This window comes from Electrophorus electricus, chromosome 9, assembly GCF_041902795.1.
Source record: "Electrophorus electricus isolate QZ-2024a chromosome 9, ASM4190279v1, whole genome shotgun sequence".
NCBI lineage: Eukaryota > Metazoa > Chordata > Actinopteri > Gymnotiformes > Gymnotidae > Electrophorus > Electrophorus electricus.
The window spans coordinates 21,575,381-21,590,462 of NC_137505.1; the positions used below are offsets into that span (position 1 = coordinate 21,575,381).

At 43.4% G+C, this 15,082-nt stretch overlaps 1 protein-coding gene across 2 annotated transcripts; it reads right to left on the bottom strand.

Moving 5' to 3' along the window:
• Window positions 1–9,143: 9,143 nt before the first annotated feature.
• Window positions 9,144–14,987, bottom strand: arsh (arylsulfatase H). Of its 2 annotated transcripts, XM_027025084.3 has the most exons (11): window positions 14,855–14,987; window positions 14,506–14,546; window positions 14,233–14,376; window positions 14,022–14,143; window positions 13,520–13,642; window positions 13,004–13,427; window positions 12,367–12,503; window positions 12,000–12,134; window positions 10,601–10,763; window positions 10,073–10,194; window positions 9,144–9,824 (listed from the first exon to the last, which is right to left on the bottom strand). In XM_027025084.3, the coding sequence occupies exons 2-11, from the start codon at window positions 14,523–14,525 to the stop codon at window positions 9,445–9,447; spliced, it is 1,770 nt and encodes a 589-aa protein (XP_026880885.3). In that variant the 5' UTR covers window positions 14,526–14,546; window positions 14,855–14,987; the 3' UTR covers window positions 9,144–9,444. The 2 variants fall into 2 exon arrangements, with proteins under 2 accessions (XP_026880885.3, XP_026880886.3); XM_027025085.3 differs by lacking the exons at window positions 14,506–14,546; window positions 14,855–14,987 and having other exon boundaries at window positions 14,022–14,153; window positions 14,233–14,372.
• Window positions 14,988–15,082: the final 95 nt, after the last annotated feature.

Sequence of the window (15,082 nt, forward strand, 5' to 3'; positions counted from 1 at the left end):
ACAACATATGTTTTAAAGGGACCGTTCCAGCAACAAAGACTGAAAGAATGAAGCCAATGTGCACGATGCCATACTTGCTGCCAACACTAACCCTAGTTATTGATAGTGTCATTAATATCGTTTGGGTAAAGTAACTCTTTGAGAAGTCAACCGGACTGCAGTTCCCCACTACCTATATACTTCCTGAATGAAACTCCCCTAACTTAGTCCTTGTCATTTAGGCTTCAGCTCAATTAGCCCTCATCTCCTGTCCTGTCCACATGCCGGGAACAGGCCTGAGTTCTGCAGTGAGGTGTCCAAGCCATTAGCCTGATTTCCCCATAACAGTCTCCCTCATCCTCACCACATGGGTCTTCTCATTTCATCCAAGTCTAAATGGCACACAACACCAGCAGCACTGCGTGTGCTTACCAAAGCACACATCCCACACACAGACACAAAGGTGCCCATTATTCAACATGCCAAGGAAGGCATCTAGTAAACTGACTATGCAAATATGGTGGTAGAAAAATCCAAAGTTAGACTATTTTCTTGACTGTTTTTTGGCACTGCTACATTTTGTTTTTGCTGGTCTTCTTCATGCCATATTATGGCTCACCTCTTTGCATCAGCATCAAGGTCACGACTCAGTGGTGTCACTGAATATTCCACATGATACTATTACAGTATCACTCGATGCAGAGAAGGCAGTCAATAAAGTTGGTTGGTCCTTTTTCTTTTTAATATAATACATAAATTCAGATTTAATGAACCATTGATCCAGTGGCAACAGTTACAACTAATGGACTTACTTCACCACTTTTAGAACTGCAGTGGGTTGCCAGATTAGGTTGTCCACTCTCTCCATCCCTATTTACCACCATAACATAACCAAAATAACTAACAAAGCTAATCTCCTACTCATTCAGTATAACATTCTCCATAGATTACCCTTTACATAAAGGAAAATGTATCCCTAAATGACACCTGGCAGCAAACACCTGTGTAACACTTTTGGCAACAAATAACTGAACTCCTTTCCTCTCATCTGGGCTGTCAAGTTTCAACTTCACTATCTCTTTGTAGCAGACCACATTGCACATACTATCCGCAGTCAATTTCACTTATGGCCACCACTATTGCAAAGAAAACCATTCTATTGAACAGGGAAACTTAAAAAAAAAAAAAAAGTATAAAACAGAGGGACTCGCTTCAATATAGAACATAACTCCTTAGAAATAATGTCTGTTTTATCCAATTTCACTCAACATCATCATCAAGACTGGGCCCCTTTATTAACTCAGTCTCTCCATAAATATCCAATAATATACCCTCTTCCTTATCACCCTTGAATACACACATCCTCACTCTCAAACACATATCTCGCTCACTCTTTATTTTTCCTCCTTATTTGTTCTCTCTTTTCTCTTCATTCTTTAGCCTTCCCTTGCTCATGTACACAGATTAAGTATGAGATTAGAACACCACTACACATTATGAGCAGGTACACATACTGTAAGGGTTGGCACCAGGCCAAGGCCCCCTCCGGCCACCAGAGGGAGGCCTCGAGTCAACCACACCACTAATCAGGCTTAACACCCAACAGCTGGGTTGGACCTTATAAAAGCCCAGTGACCCAGTCATTCAGTGCTGGGTCTTTGCTAAAGTTTTGAGCCAGGTGCCTAGCCGGTAATGTCATGTATTGAGGTCTGTGAGCCTTTGTGCTACACCTCACTTCTTGTCTGCGAGGGTGTTTGTGATTTCACACATCCCCTCCCCTCTCCAGTTTTCCCTCTTGAGTCTGTCTCTTTCCTGAGGCTTCCCTTAGCCATTCAAGTTGCTCCCTGTCTTCCCATTTTGTTTTGGAAGCTTTAGTTTGGCTTTCCCCAGTACATCAGGGTTGCCATTTCTTCCTGTGGCGTTCTTTGTTCTCCCTTTTTCCATGCTCAGTGGGGTGTTTAGTTATTTTACTTTTGTTTTACCTGATCCAAGATTTAACTGTTCTGCACATGGGCCCATGATTGTTAGAGCGTGGTTGCTCACCCAGTAGGCTATTGGTGTTGTCACCTAGCTGACCTGGGTTTGAGCCCACCTTACAGAAAAACCCAGCCATGGACCCAGCTCAACAGTTAGATCTGGAAAAGGTAAAGGTGGCTCTGACTAAGCAGGGGGTGACTGTTGGTCGACATGAGCAGGCCCTGCAACAGTTGCAGGTCCTGACGGACCTCCTGACGTGGACACCAGTGCCCCTGGCTGCCCCTAGTCAGGAGGGAGCTGGGGCTACAGTATTAGCAGAGCCAGCCCAAATCCTGCCCACCTCACGTTCAGAGCCAATGCTCCCTACCCCTCCTGCATCACCAGCATAGCGCTCAGGTTGTAGGGGGTTCCTCCTTCAATGCTCACTGGCTTTCAAGCAGCAGCCATCTTGGTTCCCCACAGAGTGAGCATCTCCCTTCTGACTGGGTGTGCTCTGGCACCATTTCCTTTTTGGGATTTATTGTCTCCCATAACATGTTATGCATGGACCCAGCCAAGGTACAAGCTGTGGAGAGCTGGCCCAGACCCACCTTGGTGCGTCTGGTCGAATGCTTCCTGGGCTTCATGAACTTCTACCGCAGGTTCGTAAAGAACTTTAGCATGGTTGCAGGCCCACGGACCATGTTGACCAGGAAAGCGTCTGGTCGGTTTTGCTGGTCCACCGAAGCCCAGCAGGCATTCGAAGAACTAAAGCGCCATCTAATCATGGCTCCTATTCTTTGGCTCCCTAATGCAGAACTTCCAATGCAGAACTATCGTTTATGCATCTGAGATGGGTGTTGGTGCAGTTCTGTCCCAGCAATCAGGAGAGGACAAAAAACTGCATCCCTGTGCCAAATTCTCTCGGGTGTCTGTCCTCAGCGGAACGGAACTACGATGTGGGCGACTGAGAATTACTGGCAGTCAAGCTTTCACTCGAGGAGTGGAGACACTGGCTGGAGGGGGCAAAACACCCATTCCTGGTCTGGCTGGACCACAAGAACTTGGCCTACATACAGCAGGCCAAGCGACTTAATCCACGCCAAGCCAGATGGGGACTGTTCTTTGCCCGGTTTGATTTTACCCTATCATACCGGCCAGGCGCTAAGAACATTAAACCTGGTGCACTCTCCTGCCAGTGGGAATCCTTGCTGCCTTCTGCTCCGCCCTTGACCATTATCCCAAGGGCCCGCATTGTGGCGCCAATCCAGTGGGGAGTTGAGAAGGCAGTACATCAGGCTCTCGTGGCTGAACCGGACCTGGATGGAGGCTCACCATGACGGCTGTATGTACCTAAGGTGGTTAGAGCTCAGGTCCTCGAGTGGGGACATGCATGACCCAGGAGTCACACAGACGCTTTAGTTTCTCCGGCGCATGGAACCCGACGTCCGAGCATTTGTGAACTCCTGTCGCATCTGTGCTCAGTGCAAGGACCCCAGAACAAGGCCCAGTGGTCTGTTGCACCCTTGGTCTCATCGGTCACTCGATTTTATCACAGGGCTGCCCCCATCAAGGGGCAACACTGTGATTTTGGTGGTCGTTAACAGGTTCTCCAAAGCCGGCCACTTCGTTGCACTGCCAAAACTGCCATCTGCGAAAGAGACAGCTAAACTATTACTTACTCAAGTTGTCCGTATTCATGGGCTGCCTAGCGACATCATGTCAGACCTCAGGCCTCAATTCACTAGTCGGTTCTGGAGGGCCTTTTGTCGATTGTTGGGGGCAGAAGCCAGCTTGTCCTCTGGCTTCCATCCCCAATTCAACAGCCAGACCGAGAGAGTTAACCAGCACCCTCCGCTGTCTGGCCTCTTCCTGCCCATCCTCTTGGTCTGAGTACCTATTATGGGTGGAGTTTGCCAACAACACCCTGTGGCACTCCTCTTTAGGCATGTCACCATTTGAGTGCCAGTACGATTATGCTCCGCTCATGTTTGCCAACCAAAAGGCTGACGTGGGTGTCCGGTCTGCTGAGCATACAGTCAGGCACTGTGGCTTGGCCTGGCAGAGGGTGCGCAGGGCTCTCATATCAGCTACGGCTGCTCAAAAACATTATGCCGACGAGGTGGCGACCAGCGCCGACTTATAGGCCGAGACAGCGGGTTTGGCTATCAGCTAGGGACCTGCCTTTGAGTGGTTATACCCGCAAACTCGCCCCTCGCTACATCGGGCCATTCAAGGTTCTTCGCCGCATAAACTCTTATCTTGTTTCTCATTGCCTTGCCCTTCCCCCAACTTTCCACCCAACTTTCCACGTATCTCGCCTTAGGCCCATATTATGTTCGGTGGGCCCTTCCATCCCGCCGGGTCTGCGCATGGTGAACGGTGCACACCGGCATACACGGTCAAACGTCTTTTGGACATCCGGCGAATTCATGATGGAGTCCAGTATTTGGTGGACTGGGAGGGATACGGGCCCGAGGAGCGGTCCTGGGTCCCCTCCCATCACATCCTGGACCATGAACTCATTCGGGCTTTTCGGCAGGATTGTTCGGCTGGCCTTGGGACGTCAGGAGCCGCCACTTCTGGGGGGGTACTGTAAGGGTTGGCACCAGGCCAAGGCTCCTATCCGGCCACCAGGAGGCCTCGAGTCAACCACACCACTAATCAGGCTCAACACCCAACAGCTGGGTTAGACCTGTTCTGCAAATTGTTAGTGTGGTTGCTCACACAGTAGCCTATTGGTGTTGTCACTAAGCTGACCTGGGTTTGAGCCCACCTTACACATACGTGGACACATATACAGACATTTTATTTATCCTTAGCTTTATTGTTGTCGTTTGTTTTTGTTTTGTTTATTTTGTCTTGATCACTCTTGGTTTTGTGTGAGTGAGGATCCTGGGGGATATTTGATAACAAGTAGATTAGTTTTTGAATACAGTTGTTTATATGCATGCAAAAATGTTGGAAAATATTAATAATCATGGTGGAAACCCAGAGCTGGGAGGTGTTGGCACAGCCTTAAGCATGATGTGTTAAGGGAGCATGATGGGTCAGTGATGTGCTAGACCCCAACCAAGCACCATGGCTTTGTTTCAAAGTTGTTCAGTGTCACTTAAAACATGCCTGGTATTGCCTTCAGTTAGAACTGATTACATTCAGTATAAGAGATTCACCTGCTTTGTTTTATACTTAATCAAAAGCATATAAAAATAAAACTGTAAAAAAAAAAAAAAAAAAAAAAAAATGAAAAATGCTTAAAGCAACATTTTACTCTGTAGTTTTCCAGTATGTCTTTATTTTGTTTAAAATAATATGTAATTGATCTCAGCCATTTCCTGAATTACCCTGGAATCTCTCAATGCTTTACAAATCCCACAGAAAAGGTCATTGTAATTTCTACAGCACATCAGGTTGTTGTAAGTGTTATGGGCTGAGCTTGAATATTTTACTTTTTCCTTCTTTCGATGAGAAACTGTCTCATGTGTATACTCACAGATGAAAGCTGATCGTTCACTTGCTGTTATGGAGTCCAGGAAGACCATTCTAACGGTGCTGCCAGACCTTGTGCAATACACTTCTTCTTCCCATTCAAGGCAGAGGCCCACAGCAGTGCCTTTCACTAATCAGCACCAACGTTAGCCATGGTGCACGCGTCAGCCTTTTCACTGAGCTCAGCCTACTGACGTTCAACTATACTAGACACTTAGCTAACTTTACCATGCAAATATAGCACTGTGCAAGATTTATAATTTATTTAATTATCTGTGCAGTAAACATACTAGTACATAAAACAACATAACACAAATAAACAACAATAAAAATATAATGCAAATACACATTAATATAATAAAGGTTAACATGATGTTTTTTCTAAGAGAGAATGAGACAGTGAGGTAAGGATGGCCAATAGCACTCCACACTGGACAAGGCGCCAAGTCATCCAAAACAGTCCAAATAGCATGAAGCCCATAAATACTGAAATTACATTATTCAATTTAAGAAAAGTAGGAATGATGTGTCTCCTATCAAGCCAGGGTTAGACAAAGGAATCCTTCTCGGGGAAGGGGGAGGGTGGAACAGTGAACCCAGAGGTTTGGAATTTAGCCTTCCAAGGACGGCTTAAATCATGTGACTGTGGATAGAAGAGGTCTGATGTGATATCTTCATAGGACACTTGAATTTCAATGGTTCCAGGTCAGTGAGGTGCATCTCCCTTTCTCTAAGATTGCATTATGTAAAATCTTTAGGAAATAATTCACTTAGTTTATCTTGTGCTCTTCCTATCTGTGAGAAGATTAGGGTGGCATTTCTGCTGAAAAAGGATGCAAAGATCAACAGCAGAAAAAAAGGATTTGACTAATGAGCTATATCTAATTATATGAATGTTATGAATCCAGTGAAGAGATTGAGTCATCCATTTTACTGATATTTCTATTGATTTTGATGCAGCCACAAACAAGCCTTTGGACATGCACTTCCTTTGCAGTGTTCTGTTGTATTTCAAGTTTCTTACCAAGGCAGACCCAGGCTCGACACACCCGAAACCAATGACAAATGCAGGACTTGACACTGTAAATCCTGCAGATTCCTGCTGTGATTCTCAACCCGTATAAAATCAGCAGGAGTCCTTTTGCTTAAGAAACAAAGAATGACTCCCTCTTTTAGCATGCACACAATGCTAGTAAAGACATTAGATGTCTATAAAATCCACATTTCAATGGACATCTGGCAGTAGCTTTGTGAACAACAAAGGAATGATTCAGCACCCTCAAAAACATATCTTTTCATGTTGGGAGAAAGCCACTTCTGAACAGAAAAAAAGCACCGCGAGGGACGAGATGAGAATGAATGCTTTATCCTTTCTGGAGTGATACTGGGAACTCCCTTCTAGATTCTCTTCCAACAAGCAACTGCATGGGTAATGAACAGCTCTGCTGCACTGTCAGACTATCAACAGTCATTTCTATAAATAAATTCCATAAGCAGCTACTCTCTATTTCACGTTTCCTACTCGATAACTAGGTGACTGAAAATTATCCATGCATGTTGGTCCTGACAAAATAATGTGCCTTCTAAAGACATGCAGGCCATTTTCAAACACTTTGAAGTAATTGACTGTCCTACAGACTGGTCTTCAACAGTAATATGCCTATGCCAAAGATATGGTATCTGTACAGGTATTTCACACACATAAGAGTAGAAGAATAGCACATCTTTCTCCTGGACCACAATTTGAGAAATGAGGAAGTAATCTTAAGGCAGCTACATGTTAGATGTTGTAATTTGGGAGGTCTGCATAGAATTAATCTATTTCCAATATCTTTAAATTTAGGAATGTGAATATAGGACTCCGGGGGTTGTGAATGCACACAGGCACATGAGGCAAAATGCGATAACCACATCTGTTACCACTATAAAGATGAATGGATTTAATATCCAACCTTCACTGTCCACGCATTAAAAGAGGGCAAAAAAGTCTCATTAAAAACTAGCCTAAGGCCATCACAAAACTACAACAAAATACACATCAAGCACTTCAACATGACCAACAGCCTTGATGATTTGTGGGTTTGACAGATTAGAACTTTAAAATAAGAACATCATTGTTGGTTATTATATGGAGAAGATAATATGGAAGCATCATTCAAACCATTTTTGGTGTGGAAATAAACACATTCACCCTTGGATCAGTTTTAGAGCGATTATCCTATGCTTGCTCAGTGAAACCTGTCATCTGCTGTTATGCACTTCAAAAATTATTTTAAACCATTGTGAACCAAAACGTTTCAATGGAAACTTCCTGTGGAACACTATCCAGAACACCAGAGTCAAAGGGATCCTGCTGCTTACAAAAGAAGGCAAGGGACTCTGTGGCAGGAATAAACCTTGCCTATATCATCACTGGAGAAGATTTGCTATCTCTGACAGCAGGAGTTTGACCTCTGTCTCACCAGGTAAAGAAAACAGTCCTGAACCAAAGCATATGGTTTGAGCCAGTGCAACCAACCAGACGAGGGATTTTGAGTATATAATTTTTAAATAACGCTCACAGCAATCAATACCATCAATTTCTGCAATAACCGAAGCAAACAGTTATAGAAATGAAAAATAACTGCAATAAAAACTGATCTGTATAACTACCCATAACCCATGTAATGAGGAAAGAGAAAAAAAAGAAAAACGAAAGTCACTGACTTTAGAGCTGATTCTGAAATTCTGAACTGTAATTCTGACATTGACAGAGATGTGTTTTTCTAACTCCGGTCCTGCACAAGCTACCCTTCTACACAGTGGAGTTCCAAACCTTAATTCAAAACACCTGATCCAGCTAATCAAACTGTAAGCAGTTTCTGCACACTACACAACCAGGTTCGTGTTACATTACAGCTGAAACAGAACTCTCCAGGAGTTTGGCCCTTTGAGAGCAGGGTCACAGTACTGGTGCAGTATGCGGGGGGGTGTTATCGTCTAGTAACTGGCTGTGGGGTCCTTTGTTGGCAGGTGATTTTAACCTACACTTTGCTTTGGCATTCAGGTATAGGCCTACTGCCTTTCAGTCTTCTCCAAATGATCAAAGTGTGCATATTCAATTCACAGTGTCAATATTTGCTCATATTCCCTTTATTAATAGCTTCAGACACAGTGGGGCAAATGTCTTGGGCTTTGTCAATGGAAAGAGCGCCTCACAGTGGCTGTTAAAGGATGTACAGGTCAATCCTTTAGTTTGCAATTTTAAAGTCCAAGTGTAATTTCTCTGAATGTTTTTTTACAGTTAAATAACAATTTAACTGCATCTTTTTTTAAAAAAATTGTCTCTAGAATATAATGGCACTAGAGTCAATGAATAAGATCATAATTAACTCCTTCTAGAAGGTAAAATATAGAGAGAAGTGCAACACTTCAATAACCTGGTGCAGAACCTAGCTTCACCAACTGGCTTTGGGTAAATGCTCCTTGAACTGCATGATGTAGCATTCTATAATCTCCATGATTTACTATTCCAAAAGCTGTTGCTCCCTTACATGAAAAGAGCATATTAATAATACTTTTTACAGTCAAAGAGTTGGTAGACTGTGTGCCTTCGGAAAGCTGGAAAGCACTACTGAAATCAAGTGAACCATATAATTACTGGATATCTAGGCCTCTAAAATATGCATTTTTGTTGTAGAGTGAAAGCATCTTCTATGGAAATATGGACAGGCAACGGGTGATCTTTCTTTGTTTATTACAAGCCAAAAGAGGTTTGTTACAAATGACCAATGTAAGCTGCCACTGTGATGTAAACCCTGTGCAGTACATCAGAGTAGTTTCATCTACAGCTATACAACTATGCGTGCTAAATCTCTGAGCATCTAACTCAAAGGGGGGGGTGTTGATGGTAGCCCTACTTTATTAAAGAGCAAGCTGAATTCTGACTATACCCCAGGCTTTCTGAAAGCCTAAAAAGGTGTTGATCAAGACTGTTTCCCTTGTCTCAAAACTTGAACAAAGCTGCACTGGTATTTAGCTTTATAATTCCCCAATGTTGTGTGTGAAGGTGGAGTTGTCCTCGGAACAGGAGCAGAATGGGAATATGCCGCAGCATGGCTGCAGCCAGGGTTTCCACAAGATGTTTCCCCAGGAGAGCTGGTTCTCTACGGGGCTGAGTGTCCTGTGGTGTATCTCCACAGCCTCCTGGACCCGCCACAGCACCTCTGCATAGCGGGGCTCTGTTTCTCCCCTCAGGGGAGCCCTCTCCGACGGGTCCCTAGACAGGTCAAACACGAGTGGCGTGTCGTGCCAGGTGACGAATTCGCCGTGACACATGCACAGTTTGCTATGGTAGCAGCCCACAGCTCCAGGAGGGGAGAAATTGGGTGTGAAAAAGTGCACCTTGAAGACAGAATCGCCTGAGAAGAAAGGTAAGATGAAAGACTGTTCAAATCCTCCTGCCTGCTTATGATTTGTGAGCATGTTAAGTATGTGCTGAGCCCCTTGGTTGACATTCAATTATGGGGTAGCAAGATACTGACACCTAACTAAAATAAAATGAGAAATAAATGCACATGTGAATGCACATGTGACAGTGCCACCTACACTCAATCATGGAGATTCCAGCATGTTCAGGAGTGTTTGTGTGTGTGTGTTTGACACTTACTGTCAGGAGGGTGCCAGCGTACAGCGTTCAGGTACACGCCGCAGTAGTGGAACATGAACTCGTGCTCCGAGCGCTGCGTCTTCCCCTCCAACAGTGGCATCAGGTCATGTCCATCCAAAACTCTGAAAACACATGTGTGCACACACACAAACCAACACCAGCAATTTAATTCAAGGTGACTTGTGTTTTTACATTAATTAAATAAATCAATGACATTAAATCAAGTGCAATTAAATTGAGACACTGGAACACACACAGGTCATTGTCCTAAATGGGTTTGATAAATCTAGTACAATCGGGATTTTCATAAACTTCATCAGTAGTTCGATCACATCTACAGGTTGCTGGGTCTGATTGCCTCAGAACCCTGCAACTAACCCTGCAACTTGTAAAGAACCAAATCTCAGCAGTGAAATAAGGCACTGCAGACACAACAATTTTACAAAACACTGGGAAAAAGTGACTCAGGACAATATGCTTTAAAATGCCACCAATGATTCATCTAGTATCACCACCATTTCCTCTCACCGGTCCTGGGGCATCTCTCCCCCAGCTAGCTTCACCAGGGTGGGGAACAAATCCATCAGACTTGTGGGTTCCTCCAGAACTCTGCCTGAGGGCAGACGTCCGACCCAGCGGAATATTCCTGGTACGCGGATGCCCCCTTCCCAGCCCCCCATGGCTTTCCCACCTACAGGAACAAATGCAAGAAAGGTGTGGAACTGATCATCAGATACCCCGCCCCCTCCATCTCAAAAAGCTGTTGAAATGACGCTTCTGGAAATCAACATTCCACTGAATATTTTTACTGCTTTGTCTTGCATTGTTTAACTGCTTGCTGTGAGCAGTCTTGTAAAAGCATGCTGACAAACTGAAACAAAAATATGGGGGAAATAAGCTGTTATGTACAAAAGCCACAAGCAAGAAAAAATGCAAAATCTAAAATGAAGCCTGTAGGAGTCAATTTGTGATAACCCTAGCTGTGAAAAATCACAACAGCTCCATTTTACAATTAGTATAAAACTTTTGTTTTGAAAATCTGGTGTTAGGGTAAAAGCAAGTCACATTATGGGTCTCAATGGGATGAAGGTTTAACAGTGAAATAATCAACTATACATCCACAGTATGTAAACCGGAACAAACTACTCAGCTAGAAAATATGAATATGAGTAGCAAAAGGAAGGAGTAATAAAGTGAGAACAAAACAGTAAAGAAGCATGCACGTTAAAAGTACATGAAATGTTTAGCACAACTAGAAGCCATGCATCAAGCTTTGCTCTAGTAATTCTTTATTAAGTAAATTTTTTTACTTAAATTAAGTTTTTGAAGTTATTAGAAGTTTATAAGTTCATGTTGACCCCAGGAAGCACAGATAACTGGGCTCTAATAAACTGATTAATAGAGAAAAGGGGGAATAAGGTGAGATGAATTTTGCTCAAGACCAGTTGACATTCAACTGTTATTCACTTTATCCTGGCTTACAAATGAACCAGATGATTACATATTGCTGTAAAAGACCGCTGTTGGATCAGTGTGGCTGACACACAGCGTCCTTCATAGCACAAGAAATTAAGTGGGGATGAGAGAGAGAGAGAGAGAGACTGTAAACAGAAAGACCCTTGAACCTAAGCATGAGTGAATGCTGGAAAGATTCTGCATCATGAGTTGGCTTCTTTTTTTTCCCCCCTTTTCAATTGAGTATATTTATATACAACTCCAACTTTATACTTTAAATGCATATGTAGGTTTTTAAATAATTACATAACACAAAACTATATACATAAGAGAAGAAAAGTACAAATTGATAGAGAATGCATTTATGTCAAATCCAAACTGTTACTGAAATGTGTGACTCCACCAGTGCTTGCTCTTAGTTTTCACAATCTGACTTGTCACCAAGATAAAATCTTTCATAATTGTGCATTACCTCGATAGATTCCATTCCAGCCCCCCTTTTGGCCATGTGTGTCTGAATCCTCAACATGACCTCCATGATCAGAGGTAAAATACATCAGTGTCCTCTCAGAAAGGTTGAGCTCCTCAACAGTCTTCACCATTCTGCCTGTAAGAGGTAAGCGAGAATCAGCATCAAAAGCCAAGAAACTTACTGCTGTCTACTCGAAGAGCAAAATAATACAACTCACTGTGGATGAATCATCAGAGGGCAAAATTAAAGAAACAAACAGGGAGACATCTGCGTGTGTTTGAACCATTGCATAATGTACAGAGAATGACAGAAAGAGTTGTCCGCAAAAAGCAGAATAAACTGAAAGACAGTACCAGGTTTGTCTCACCAATCATCCAGTCTACCTCCTCCACGTTGTCACCATACAGACCGTGCTTGCTCTTCCCAGAAAAGTCCCTCGATATGAACAGTGGCGTGTGGACATGTGCCAGCGAAAGGAACAGCAGGAAGGGCCTGTTCTGATTCCTGTGACCATAAATTAATTCATGCTTTACTGTTTATACAGGTGGATCAAAGTTGTTATCTTCCATGGGGCAAAACACAAGGCAGACTCTGTGTAGGAAGGTGTCGGTGTCCTTTGACATACTTTATTATACGTCACCTACAGGTGACCCTCAAACCCTTAAAGATCTTTAATTAACATGACTATTAATATCCCAGCCCCACAGAAGTAAGCCACTGGGAATTAAATGACAAATTCCAGATGTGAGTAACTATCGTGAAAGCTGCCCATCGAAACAAATAATTATTATTGGGACATAAAACAATAAGAGGCACCTAGAATTTATGCATTCTTATGCTAATATAGAAGACATCATGAGTGATCACACAAATATTTACTAACCACAAACAGAGCCCTTGGGTATAGTATATACAGATCTAGCCTATGTGGTATATACATAGGCTAGATCAAGAAAAAAAAAAAAAAAACTCACTGGTGACTGGTGTGACCGGTGTGACCTCACCTTTCTACAAACCGCTCCGCCTCTGTCATAAGCCGTTCATTCAGCGTGTCCAGGTTCGTGGGCTGTTCCACAACCCGATGGTTCCTCATGACGATGCAATTCCAGGTCCGCATGAGCCCGAAGGGTGCATACCATACCATGAAGCCCAGGAGGCACAGGGCTGCCAGAGTTGTGAGCAGCTTCACGCTGACCTCCAGAAGACCAGTGAGCCTCACCAGAACCAGAGTCAGAAAGCCTAGACCCGCCAGCATGGACAACTGCCACAGCGCCACCTGAAGGTCCACCAGAATGTCCTTGCCCTCCCCCGGCTTGCAGTCATTAAAGTTTGAAAAGGGAAGCCCGTAAAAGTAGTCAAAACCATGGTTGTTGGGGTGGTGGCAGTGATCATTCCTGCTCTTGCAGTTCACACCCAAGTGCCACTTACCTGCAGAAAAACTCAAACTGATCCAGATCCAAAAAACATGATAAATGCCACCTCACAAGTGAGAACTTACGGGTTTGCAGTGAGTGCCTCACCCACAATGCCTGTGCTGTAACCCTGCTTCTGGAGAAGTCTGGCAAAGGTGGTCTCATTGGGAGGAAGACCTCCTGAGCCTCCAAGGAAGAGAATAACCTGCACTTTCCCTGTGCTGCCAAGACCTTTGACACAAACACATTCACTCATTAACTAGAAGAACCACACTGTCTGCATGCCATACTTGTTCTGTATGTTAGTGATGAATGACAGCTGTGAATTACACACAGGGGAGCTCTAAAATTAGACACATTTTTGTCCAATTTCAGTTATTTCATTTATTCCTCTCCTGTCCATTATAAGACCACTATCAATAAAAACAAATACTAGCTAGATTAAAAAAACAGTTACAGGGGGAGTCCTTCAAAGATAATTTTGAAATGGTAGTGTGAGCATTTTAAATAAATTCTCTGTAGGTCACCTTAATTCTGCAGTGCTTCTGGGGAATTGTACATCTAGTCTGTTTAAAATGAGTAAAATAGGTAAAGTGTTACAGGCAAACACCTGAGCGCAAAGCATAACGTCCTGTCATGAACGCAGTTCTGCTGGGTGTGCAGAGAGGAGCAGCAGAAATGTGTTGTGTGAGCTTCACCCCTTCCAGCGCAAGCCTGTCGATGTTTGGGGTTCTGGGGAAAACTCAAGACACACACTAATCTTAGGAGTCACAGCACAAAGCTGCCGGTATTTCTTGTAAGAATCCATGAGGTTCTTTTACCTAATCGTATCATTCCCGTAGCATCCAATGTCCCCTATGCCGAGGTCGTCCACCATCATAAGTACAAAGTTGGGCTTGGTGATCCCTGCACTTGAGAGACATTGGCTTTGGATGAGCAGGAGGAATAATCCCAGAGACTGAAACCTGCATGAACAAATATTCATGAAGCCAAGCATTTTGACTGAGAAATGTGACATCTCAAACAAGTGCTATGATTATGATTACACTGTATTTTCTGAAACTCTGACGCAGGAGTTGACACACAGATCATACCTCAGTCTTATATATTCCATCAGGAGAGCTATCCAGTTCTCCTGTAAGACAAACAGTACTTGAGGTGTTAAATTCCACTATGGGACCGTTTAAAGGGCAAAGGCGTGGACCTTGTGGTCAAATGAATGCGACACAAGTCTGAAATTAACACACAACATCCCCATTGCCCAGGTCATAAGTACAAAGTTAAATAGCCGTTAACGGCTAATTGACAAAAATACGAACAAAGTATCTAGTCAGGGTTCAAACGATTATTTTAGTTTATTATACCGAGGTGAGACATCTAGACAAGTGAAGCAGGGGCGGTCAAGTTACAAACATTTAGCATTTTCGTTTTCATTGAACTTACCTTCGTTCAGTCTGTTTTCTACACAACTTGCCAAATATCGTAGGTCTCCATAGGTCACGTTTTCACCGTAAATGTTCAAAATGTCTTGAAGGCTAAGAAGCTCCTTGCAATGCGGAAACTTACTACGGACTCACAGAAAACGGGAAGCTCGTTTGATATGTTATTTACGGTAAAGTTAAGATTTCTAATAGAATACTGTTTGTTTTAAAGGTAACCGTCTTTTAATTG